This window comes from Paramisgurnus dabryanus, chromosome 2 (assembly GCF_030506205.2).
Source record: "Paramisgurnus dabryanus chromosome 2, PD_genome_1.1, whole genome shotgun sequence".
NCBI lineage: Eukaryota > Metazoa > Chordata > Actinopteri > Cypriniformes > Cobitidae > Paramisgurnus > Paramisgurnus dabryanus.
In genome coordinates this window covers 6842202-6855255 of record NC_133338.1, presented here as the reverse complement: position 1 = coordinate 6855255, position 13054 = coordinate 6842202, and the positions used below count along the sequence as shown (strand labels likewise).

Sequence of the window (13054 nt, the reverse complement as noted above, 5' to 3'; positions counted from 1 at the left end):
CTGAACACACCTCGTTTTCAGACCAGAACGCCCATGGGCGCAACATTGGGCACAAATGCATTAGATATTTAAACAACGTGGCGCTAAACGTGAAAATGATCATTGCACCGGGTTAAAACTAGCAAAAGACACTTGCGTCGCGCATTGCGCTGCATTGCTCCGGTTGTATGATAGAGCCCATAATGTGTTAAAATTACACATAATGTGTTAAAAGCTTAACACACAAAGATGTGTAAAAAATTAACACATCCTTTCTAAGAGTATAGGTACAGGTATTTACACATGTGGTACCAACATGTGCTTTGAGATACTAATCTGTACTCTTTGGGTATTTGTGAAAGCGTACCACCCGTGTGACAGCTTACAAAAATACATGACTTTCTTAGTATTTTTGTCTTGTTTTCAAGAATTCTTAATCCATTGGCAGATTTTTTTGCTTGTTTTAAGCACAAATTCACTTAAATTTTATATGTTTTGTTTAAAAACTAGAGTTTTTTTTCTAAGGTCATTTGCTCATCAAGAAAATACATCTTGATTTAAGAATTTTTAGATATTTCTACTGAAAACAAGACAAAAATACTAAGAAATGTTTTTCTTAGAAATCATTTTTTGCAGTGTAAAAGTGTATAATTTATCAGTAAAAATAAACAGAGTAAAGTTTAAACAGTGCTTCATCCAATCAGATTAGCAACCATCTATCCATCAATCCCATGATTCCCTGTGAGCGGGGAGTAGGATCAAGGTTCAGATTTGCTCATCACATACTAATGAAGATCACATGATTTTAGATCATTGGAGAGACTTTTTTCCACCCCACAGTGGGTTTTAATTTATCTGTCATGAGTTGGACCTTTTAAGATAGATCTGGTTTCTGTACAAGTCTGACACTTTTAAACGTGTGGAATTTGACCAGCATGACACGAAGGGCAAAGATACACAAACACAATCATGCAACTCTTCACATTCCAAAGACTGAACATACCGAACGGCTCACGGGGTGAAACTGCTATTGAGTTGCATCCGGATGCATAAAGCTTTTTCTCCATTACATTCAGCTGTATAAACTGGATTTAATTTGAAGCACGAAGGCTTACAGAATGAAATTTTTTCCTTTGTTGTTTCCCTTGAGGGGAACTCGCAAGCTCGAACCTGTGATTAGCGTATCCATTTAATAAGTAATTTATGTTAAAAAGGTGACATTAAAAAATCCATTTCCATTTCGAGTGTATCATGCCCGGAATGGCTCTCCAAACCCTGAAGGCTTTTGCCAGCCACTTGAAAATGAAGCCATGTCCAGATAATTCTTTTTTAATATGGTGTCATTAACCAAAATGGAACATTTATCTTCGCCTCGTCACGTGGACAGTCCTTAAACACGAAAGTGAAGGCGGCAGAGATGCAGAACGTTGCTTTTCTGTACTTGGGCTTAATTCAGGTTCAGTTCTTAATGTATCGGAGCTAATTTACCATGTGTATTTATATATCTGGTACTGGCAACTATAGAGTCAATTACAATATAATATATGTGACCCATTCGTTTTTGTAATGCACTGTTTTCTGACTTATGTGAAAATATAACCTAGATTTTTTTATATTAACTGAGTAAGATCATGTAAAGGGATAGTTCACCAAAAAATTAAAATTCTGTCATCACTTTCCCTTCAGTTGTTGCAAACCTGTAAAAATATCTTTGTTCTGCTGAACACAAAGGAAGATATTTGTAATGAAGCCGGAAACAGAAGCACCATTTACTTTCGTAGGAAATAAAAATACTATGGAAAACGGTGCTTTAAAAAGGTTTGGTTACAAACATCTTCCTTTGTGTCTAGCAGAACAAAGACATTTATAGGGTTTGTAACAACATAAGGGTGACTAAATGACGACAAAATGTTATAATGTGAAGTGTGGTTATACACTCCAGAAAAATGATTTTCAAGAAAAAAAATTCTTATTATTTTTGTCTTGTTTTCAGTAAAAATATTTAAAAATTCTTAAATTAAGATGCCTTTTCTTGATGAGCAAAACAACCCAAGAAAATAAGTGTAGTTTTCAGACCAAAAATATCAAATTTAAGTGATTTTGTGCATAAAAAGGCAAAAAATCTGCCAATGGGGTAAGCTAATTTTTCTTGAATTTAGTGTTTAAGAAAAATTTTCAAGATTTTTTGCTAACCCCATTGGCGATTTCTTTGCTTGTTTTATTTTATATTTTTTGTCTATAAACAAGACTTTTCTTAGGTCATTTTGCTTATCAAGAAAAAACATATTTTTGTTATTTTTACTGAAAACAAGACAAAAATACTAAGAATATTTTTTCTTGAAAATCATTTTTTTGCAGTGTAAATTGTGACCCTATAAAAAATGACTTTTTTAGTTAGTATTTTTGTCCTGGTTTAAGCACTTTTTGTCTTGTTTTAAGCACACATACAGTATCTAAAAATTCTCAAGTCTCAAGATGCATTTTCTTGATAAGCAAATAACTTAGGAAATTAAGTCTAGTTTTAAGACAAAAAATATCATATTTAAGTGAATTTGTGGATTAAACGAGCAAAAAAATTTGTCAATGCACTGCAAAAAATTATTTTTAAGAAAAAAAATTATTAGTATTTTTGTTTTGTTTTCAATAAAAAGATCTAAAAATTGTTAAATTAAGATGCTTGTTCTTGCTGAGCAAAATGACCCAAGAAAATAAGTCTAGTTTTTAGACCAAAAATATGAAATTTAAGTGATTTTGTGCATTAAAGCAACACTATGTAGTTTCCATGTAAAAATGACTTACAGCTCCCCCATGTGGTTGAAAAGCGCAACAGCGCCTGGTATCAGACACTCTTCTGCAGGCAGGGGGAGGGCAGGGCTGTGTTTCCTACCCTCCACCGCCACTTTCAGAGTGTGCTTGTAGCAGCTAGGAGGCTGCTCAGGTTGCAGCAACAGTACAATTTGTCCAGTTAAAAGTTATTCTATCACTGAAATAATTTTAGAGACATTATTTAAAGGTAAAAAAACTACATAGTGTTGCTTTAAATAAGCAAAAAAAATTCATCTTACCCCTTGGGAGATTTTTTTGCTTGTTTTATGCACAAAATCACTTAAATTTGATATTTTTGGTCTAAAAACTAGACTTATTTTCTTGGGTTGTTTTGCTCATCAGAAAAAGCATCTTAATTTAATAATTTTTAGATATTTTTACTGAAAACAAGACAAAAATACTAAGAACATTTTTTCTTGAAAATCACTTTTTGCAGTGTGGGGTAAACAAAAAAAATCTTAAACTTTTTTCTTAAACACTTAATTCAAGAAACATTTGCTTACCCCATTGGCCACTTTTTTTGCTTCACTTAAATTTAATACATTTTGTCTTAAAACTAGACATATTTTCTGTAATTTTGCTTATCAAGAAAAAACATATAAATTTAAGAATTTTTAGATATTTGTACTGAAAACAAAACAAAAATACTAAGTAAGAAAGTCATTTTTTGCAGTGTTGACCACAAAACCAGTCATAAGTAGCACGGGTATATTTGTAGCAGTAGCCAACAATACATTGTATGGGTCAAACTTATAGATTTTATAAATGTCACAAATCATTAGGATATTAAGATCATGTTCCAAGAAGATATTTTATAGATTTCCTACCAGAAATGTATCAAAAATGTATTTATTATTAGTAATATGTGTTGCTAAGGACTTCATTTGGACAACTTTAAAGATTTTTTTGCACCCTCAGTTTTTCAAATAGTTGTATCTCTGCCAAATATTGCCCTATCCTAACAAACCATCCGGTACATAACGGGAAAGCTTATTTTTTCAGCCATAAATGGTTCTTCTGTGGCATCTGAAGCACCTTTATTTTTAGGAGGGTAGAATGTTTCCATTTTTGTGTCCTCATGTAATCGCAGATTTATCTGATCATGATGAGATCAGATCTCTGTTTGGGTCATGCCATCTGTTGTAAGACTTCCTGACGACAGCAAGGAGTGTAACTTTATTTACTGCTGACTCACAGATATAAATAAACATCAAATGTGACTAAGACTTTTGCACGATACTGTATATGAGAGTAGATGAATATTTACTAGGAAAAACCCCAAATAAAGTTAAAAGGCATGTTGGGTTGCCAACTTTGTCAGTCTGAAATGCGTCAAAAAGTGTCCTGCCGCAGGAGTGCGTGGTTTGGTTTTGTGTGTTTATTGTTTTAAGTAATTTGTCAAACCGATAGCTTATCTCCTTAGTAAATATTAATTTATAACTTATAGCAACATATGGTATGTATATTAATAGTTTGTTCATTTACAGAAGGTACTTTTAACACTGTGCTTCTCTGAAATGCTTTTAATTGGTTTAATTACCTTTAGCCTATCTGTCTAAAACACTTGTGACTCCGTTATCTCTTTCATGTTAATCTTACGTGTGACAAACTGAAGCTTTTGCAGAGTCAACATCAAATACTTTAACAAATAATTAAAATACTTAACGGCTGTGAATCAGAAGCGAGAGAATGTCCTAGCAAAATTGGAAATGCGTTCAAGCATTTCAGATTGATGTGTGCATGCACAATCAGCTAAATAACCCACAATATAAATAATGCTTGTTCAACTGGATGTTCGGCGTTACCGCAAGAATCGCCTTTTGCAGGATTTTGATGTCATCTGCCTCTCGGTTCTTGTGGCGCCACATGAAGTCGAACAAGCCTGTTGTATCAGTCACTGGTTTGATCAGCACAGCCGTAAAAAAAAAAAAAAACGGGACGCGGGAGGTTAGACAAATCAATGGCAACCCTACACTACAAAAAATTATTTTCAAGATTCAAAATTCAAGAAAAATTAGCTTACCCCCATTTGCAGATTTTTTTGCTTGTTTTAAGCACAAAATCCCTTAAATTTTGTGACCAAAATTACCAAAAATATACATTTTAAGTAAATTAGTGCTAAAAAACAAGCAAAAAAATCTGCAAATGGAATAAGAAAAATGTTCTTAAAATAAGCTAACTTTTTAATAAACGAATGTGTCAGATTATTTGCTTGTTTTAAGCACAAATTCGCTTAATTTTATATTTTTTATTTCCTAGGTCATGTTGCTCATTAAGAAAAAACATCTTCATTTAAGAATTTTAAGATATGTTTTACTGAAAACAAGACAAAAATACGAAGTAAGAAAGTTATTTTTTTGGACATGTTATATGAAAAGTGCACCAGCTGAATTGCTTCAAAACACTGCAAAAAATTACATTCTTATTTAGCATTTTTGTCTTGTTTTCAGTACAAGTATCTGAAAATTCTTAAATCAAGATGCATTTTCTTGATAAGCAAAATACCGTAAGAAAATAAGTCTAGTTTTGCGAAAAAGGAGATAGAGTGGACGAACTAAGCTCATACCAAGTGTGTGGTGAGATCGTAACAAGGGCGTGGTGAGCTTGAACCTGCTTACGTCACGAGTTATTTTTTGGACCCAACATCCAATAGGAAAATTCAACTGCAGTACCCACCGTTTAACCTGAAGAGGGCAGCACTCAGACGTTTTTACACCATATATTGTAGTATTGAAACACTTTATATCCAAATGTCAAAAAACTTACGAAAATCAATGAACAGCACTAATTAAGCATCATTCTTACAGATCATTAACTAAAAAAAGTTTGTTTAGGGTTTAGTTACTCTTTAAAACAAGCAAAAAATCTGCCAATGGGGTAAGCTAATTTTTCTGGAAATTTTATTGAATTTGAAAAGTTTTTTCTTACAACATTGGCAGACTTTTTGCTTGTTTTAAGCACAAATTCACCTAAATTGTAAATGTTTTATCTAAATACTAGACTTATTTTCTCTGTGTCATTTTACCTATCAATCTTAATTTAAGAAATTTTAAGAGAGTCATTTTTGCAGTGCTGTATTTGTATTAAAAAGTTATTAACATAAAGGGGGTCGGAAGCATGTGATTTTTTTTTAGCATTATTATTACTTTCCTAAATAATTAATAACACTCAATTAAAGGAATATTCCATTTTCTTAAAAGAAAAATCCAGATAATTTACTCACCACCATGTCATCCAAAATGTTGATGTCTTTCTTTGTTCAGTCAAGAAGAAATTATGTTTTTTGAGGAAAACATTGCAGGATTTTTCTCATTTTAATGGACTTTAATAGAGCCCAACAATTAACACTTAACTCAAAACTTTCAACGGAGTTTCAAAAGACTCTAAACGATCCCAAACGAGGCATAAGGGTCTTATCTAGCAAAACGATTGTCATTTTTGACAATAAAAATAACAAATATACACTTTTAAAGCACAACTTCTCGTTTAAATCCGGTCGTAATGCGTCAGCTGACCCTACGCAATACGTCATGACGTCAAGAGGTCACAGAGGACGAACGCGAAACTCCGTCCCAGTGTTAACAAGTGTTGAGAAAGAGGACCGTTCCTACGTTGTTGTATGTCAACTGATACTAATTAATGTCTCTGTGTCAGTTTATTGTTTACAATGGTCCGCAAATGTGCGTTTTATATATTGAACACGTGACCTCCCTACGTCACTACGCATTTACGTTAGGTCGCACTGGACCGGATCTAGACGAGAAGTTGTGCTTTAAAAGTGTATATTTGTTATTTTTATTGTCAAAAATGACAATCGTTTTGCTAGATAAGACCCTTATGCCTTGTTTGGGATCGTTTATAGTCTTTTGAAACTCCGTTGAAAAAAACTGTTAAGTGTTGAGTTAAGTGTTAAGTGTTGGGCTCTATTAAAGTCCATTAAAATGAGAAAAATCCTGCAATGTTTTCCTCAATAAAACATAATTTCTTCTCGACTGCTCAAAGAAAGACATCAACATTTTGGATGACATGATGGTGAGTAAATTATCTGGATTTTTCTTTTAAGAAAATGGACTAATCCTTTAACATGTTATATTAATACTGAAACTTGAAAAAAATGGTCGGAAACATAATTCTGCACGGCTTCCATATTGTAATTCTGGTTAAGATGTGAACCGTACTTGCGTATCCCTGCATATGATTTGTCATAGTGTCACACTGAAAATAAATGTGGATAGCTCTGATCCATGAAATGTCTTTTTTTTAAATGTTTAATATAAAAATCATAAATGCAGAACCAGAAATGTGAAGTTTAGAGGGTTTACATGTCAAATGAGCAATGATTTATATACCAAAACAAGCTAATAAATTACTTAGTCTGTGATTTGTTTGTTCTTTAATGCATGTTTGATACAGACACACATTCTTCACAGACTCAGGGGTTAAGGTGGTCACACATTAGACCTGCGAGTTTAACTTTACAGTTTGTCTAAATTGCTTGTTTATGCCTGATGCAATGCATAATACCTTTATTTAGTTATAAATATAAGACCTTTGTGGCTTAATTGCAGTATTTATATGTTCATGTAAAATTGAGGACATATCTGCCGGTTTCAAGAGTTGCATTTATCAAAATAAGAGAAGTGACAGCGCTTGCTTTTAAACTTCACAGGCTGTTTGTATTGATTTGCGAGAGCCCGAAACCATGGACATAGCTCAGCTCATTGTTTGAACCGAGTTCACTTTGTCGCGGCACTGTTTGTACCGTTACAAAACGTCTTTGAAAATCACGTTTGATTGAGTGGCCTGAGAATACGCCCGATCGAGTGAAGCTCGCCTTTTATCTTACACACAGATACGCTCGCTTCAGGGAAAAAAGAGGATGCAGAATGGATCAGATGGATCGGGACACAGATAGATTGCTAAGGGAGACAAACACAAGAAAAGAAATTGATAGAGAGATTTACGAGGCACATCGCCGGATCCAAATAGCCAAACCTAGAGGGAGAGAACGAGAACGGGTGTGCAGGAGAATAAGAGAGACCCTCTCGGCACCGACACGGTAGGGAAATGAGGAGTTTGACCTTAGATCAGCATCTCATCAACATGGAGAACACGAAAAGCCGCCCAAGGGCACAGCTGTGTCATCTTCCAAAACCTCCGCCCGCGCCCCTCACGCATTAGTCTTCCCAACTCCCTCGTTTCCTAACCAAATACTCGGGCCCTGGGGGCGAAGAGACTCTAGATGCGTGTTTTAAATGAGTCTGTCAGCCTCTAGTAAATGTCTACCCTCGTGCAACAAATTGAGCGAAATGAAGGTCTCATGGATGAAGTCTTTTACAAGCGCACTGAATTACGATTCTGGAACTGTACACATGTTGAAGATAATACGAAAGTTCATATTTATACACGCTTGTTTGGAAATGCTGTTGATCGGGGTCTTGAAAAGTCTCTGAGCATTTGCGTTTGGATGCTGGTGCTCTGCATGTACTGGTTTGTCACCGTTATACTACATAAGCTCTGATTAAACTTCTTAACCTTTAGTCTACCGATTTAAGTTGTAAATAAAAAATGTAAATGCTGTTAATATGGAAAAAGTGTTGAATGGGTTAAAATTTGTGGACATGCAAGCCTTGCAATTAACCAACCTAGAACCGAATGAAAATTCATGCTGGTCTAACAGAATATTTTTAGCAGTTAAGGACCAGATTTTCTAACAGCTTGCACCAGCGCAAACCATAATTTTGTCGCAAGTTTTTTTGCGACTACATTTCTGTATATGCATTTATGGGAGTTTACCTTTCAGATGCCACATTTATGGGAGGAGAGTATTTAAATGATTCACGCTACTTGATTTATTAATGTTTGCGTGTGATATTACAGGTTTTTGCGCCATTATTTAACGCAGAAAAAAAGCATGTCTTAAATAATTTTGCGCTTGAAATCGCTAAAATGATTTCTGATAGGAGAGGCATTACAGAAATCAGAGAGCATGTGGTACAAGGCAGAGGATTTTTTTAAACAGGTAACAGTTTATTTAAACGCCAAAGGAACATACTATTAAAAAATATTGTTTGCCAAGCAATGTTATTTTTATTTTGCTGGAGAAAAAAAACCTCTTGTAAACCTTCATATTTTTTAAGACAAATTTCAAGATTTTTAGGCAAAAAATATAATTGATAAGCAAAAATGCCATTTGGGATTTTACACCCTGCATTTTCAGCTGCAATGTCCGTGGTGCTGAACTCATGCGCATCAGGTGTTAATACAGTAGGTCACCCGCACCTGAGGAGCATCAGCTCTGCTTAGGGGCTGTTTACACTTGGTTTTAAGATGTGTTTTCATCGATCGGATCACAAGTGGACGAGAGAGACACATTACGTTTACACCTGGTATTTAAATCCGTCTCTTTTGTCCACTTTCGACCGCATCTGTCCTGAATACTGTGAGGGGGTGGTCCGTGAGATGGTGGGCGAGTCTCTCTGCTGTCATTCAAACGCGAGCGGGAGTAATTATGAGTTTATATGGACGCAAACTTATATTATGTCGGAGCCCGCTGCTTGTTTAGCAAGTATACATGCTGCACAGTGTTTGTACGTTTATTTGTTGGAGCTTTCTCTCAATTTTCAGCGCAATTGATGAAATAGGATCGCGCAACTTTCACGCTTTCAAAACGAAACTACGGAGAACACCCGCAGTAGTTTTATCAATGAAAGGCTAAAAATAGCGCTGTTCACCGTATGTTCACGGCAGAAGTCAAAAAAAGACGTAAAATTAGTGTTTAGTACCTCAGATTAGATAAATGGGCGGAGAGAAGGCGGTCGCGTGTGGCTATTTGAACACATTCAACCACATTGCGTTCCGCAACTCCAAAGCGATCCGATCGAAAGTGGTTTCGACTACCTCTGAATGTGGTTGAAAGTGGTCGAAAGTGGACGCGTTCAAAACGTTTTGAACACCGTTTACACCTGGCATTAACGTCGTCCACTTGTGATCCGATCGACGAAAACGCATGTTAATGCCAAGTGTAAACAGCCTCTTATTTGCGACCGTGAACTATTTTGCACTGCTCTTAGTAGATTGCATTGTTAATTATGGAAATCAACTGTTGCACCATTGTTATTAGCACCTTTTTAGTAAGTAATCGCTCTCGCACTAATTTGCCCCGTTTAGTAAATCTGGCCTTTAATCTCAAAAGTGGTTAATTATGAAGTTTTTCTCAATGTGCCTGTTGTTTTTTTCCAGATGTGTCAGGAGAAAGCAGTCAGAGCGGAGGGCAGTTTCAAGGTCGACCCTCTGAGGTCTGGTCCCAATGGCAGAGTCAACACCACAGCCAGCAGGGTGGAGATCACCCCCACCCTCAGTCTAACCAAACAGAGGTCTTTCAGGTAAGCTTGCTCTCCATCTGTCTTACGCCTGGTGTTCCGACTGTACAATATGTGACCTTGCCTGTGAATCCCAACTGATATTTACTGTTTTGTACATAAAATTATTCGGCATGGTGTAAAGAAAATGTAACATTGATATTTTTAATACGTACTGATTATGATCGTGTCAAAGATTGAAATCAACGGTGAAATCAGATTGCTCCTAATCTCAGTGTTAGATTATGAGACTTTTACCTGGATTATCACATATTATCCCAGGGAGGATTTTTTTATTTAATAATAAAATTGTGAATATTATAAAATACATTGTATTAGAGATTGCCGAATGCATGGTATTATTGCGAATCTTCCAAAATATGTAAATTAGCCCTTTTGTCAGACTGATAATGTCAGATATTATTTGTCAGATTATACGATACATCATAACCACACTTTGTTCCCAATCTTGCAATTGAAGCAACGTTAATTTTTGTCTGACCATTTAGCAGTGACACTGCACTACTGAGCAACCCAATCTTAAGGCATTTTGTGCTATAGTCACGAAATATTTGATTTGCTTATCCGTGTTAATGCACAAGTTTCCTCTTATGTCAAGGGTCACGAATGTCTTTTTCATGTCACTCAGCACAAATTTCTTTATAATATTTTTTTGTGTCCTACGAGCACGACGTTCTTTTTTGTGTCTTTTTATGTATTGGTCTATTTTTTCAATTTTTTACCATTGTTGCTTGGGGTTGGGATTTTAATGGCTTTCTGTTACATTTCAGACATCCTAATCCAACCCCAAATCTAACCCCAATCCCAAGCGAGTGTAAAACTAGAAAAAATTTGAAAAACCAATCCATAAAAAGACACGGAAAAGAAAGCCGGGCTCGATAATCCTTCTCACTGGATTATCGAATGCTTTTTGACACACAAAAAAAGGAAAATCTTGTCCATGAACATGAATAAATAAATAAAATATTTTTTGACTATAGCACGAAATGCCTTGAGGTAGGGTTGTACTCAGCTTTAAAATTGCTAGGTGACACAAAAAAATTTAAATGGTTAAACTTTTCCTAAGTCGATAAAATCATGCCATAGTTACATTTACGTACATAAATATCTATAAAGATACATGCGGAACCTTATAGAACATTTGATGGCTAACCAATTTTAAATTTTATATATATATATATATATATATATATATAAAAAAATATATATATATATATAATTTTTACAGTGTGTGCACTGTAAAAAGTTAAAAGTTGAATCAACTTGTTTCGATAATATATTTGGTAATACCCAAAAAATCACAAATTTATATATATATATATATATATATATATATATATATATATATATATATATATATATATATATATATATATATATATCACCAAAAAGTATTTTTAAATTTTTAATATATAAATTAAAAAATACTTTTTGGTGATCCCCCCACCTTTTTTACACTAGGGGTGTTCACAGTCAAAAATGAGTGGCCTACAGAAAATAACTTATAAGTCACTCATTATGCTAAATTAAAACCAAATATTAGATTCAATGTTTTTGCCAACTTGTTTTCTTTTATTTAAGACTAATTCTTTAAATTTTATTCTTTTTTTACAGGTTAATCGTAGGCTTTATTGATCTGATCTTGTGCGAAATTACAGTTTTACTGGCAGCTGTTTACTGTAGATTTAAATGTATGTTGTTTACTGGCACCAGTTTGTTCAAAGTTAAATGAACATTAAACATTAACAAATATTTTAGAGGATAAAACTATAAAAAACAGCCTCATTCAAAGCATTCTGGAAAGCAGAATCTGAAGTAAAAAAAAGGTTAATGAGGATTTCTGGTTCCCAGAATGCTTTGCATAAGGCTGTTATTTTATAGTTTTATTCTGTAAAGACAAAGATTTGTTAAAGTTTAATGTTCATTGCCAAACTGTTGCTAGTAAATAACATTAATTTAAATCTACAGTAAGTTACTGGCAACCAGCTGCATAACTACAGCAATTTTTTACAGTGTATGCACTGTAAAAAGTTAAAAGTTGGATCAACTTAAAAAATTACTTTAATTGGTGACCTAGAAAAATGAAGTTGTTTCAACTTAAGATTTTACTTTAGTTTTACTATAGGAGAAAAAAGTAGTTATTTTTTAGGTATTACCAACTGAAGTAATTTTTTAAGTTGATCTAACTTTTCGCTTTTTTACACCTTAGTTTTTAAATGAAAAAAGTCAATCAAATACTGCTCTTTTCACATAACAAACTGAGATGTATAAGCTCAGAAATGCAAAACCAGTCCTAACTGAAAGAAGACAAGTTTAAAAAAAAGATAAAAATTGAATTCAACACTGCAAAAAATGACTTTCTTACTTAGAATTTTTGTCGTTTTCATAAAAATATCAAAAAATTCCTAAATAAAAATGTATTTTCTAGACGAGCAAAATAAGTCTAGTTTTTAGACAAAAAATAAAAATAAAATTTAAGTGAATTTGTGCTAAAAACAAGCAAAAAAATCTGTCAATGGAACAAGAAAAATTTTCTTGAGTTCCTGTGTTCAAAAAAGGTTTTGAACACAGCACAAGGTTTAATCAAAGATTAAAAATGCACTTCTACTATATTGTAGTGATTCTTCTCTGATAACATCAGTTCGACGGCTTGGGCAGAACATCCGTTAACCTTGTGTGATTTCGTTTCACTCGGAAATACGTCACAATGCGAAGGAAAATTACATTTTGAAAGTCAATCGCATATGTAGCATATGTTTTTCCTGTGACAGTAATCTCATCATGCTTTAAAACAGCATGAATCTAGCCATGCTCCCTTGGCTCATTTAGTATACACAGATTTGTGAATGTGCAAATTAGTCTCTGCC

At 34.0% G+C, this 13054-nt stretch overlaps 1 protein-coding gene across 7 annotated transcripts in view; it reads left to right on the top strand.

Annotated features, from left to right (window-relative positions):
* arnt2 (aryl-hydrocarbon receptor nuclear translocator 2) overlaps positions 1-13054 on the top strand; it is a 122362-nt gene that overhangs the window by 106644 nt on the left and 2664 nt on the right. For all 7 annotated transcript variants that reach the window (XM_065294273.2, XM_065294275.2, XM_065294278.2 and 4 more), the window contains one exon: positions 10048-10190. In XM_065294273.2, coding sequence (XP_065150345.1) covers positions 10048-10190 — 143 coding nt within the window. The remainder of the gene's footprint in view (positions 1-10047; positions 10191-13054) is intronic.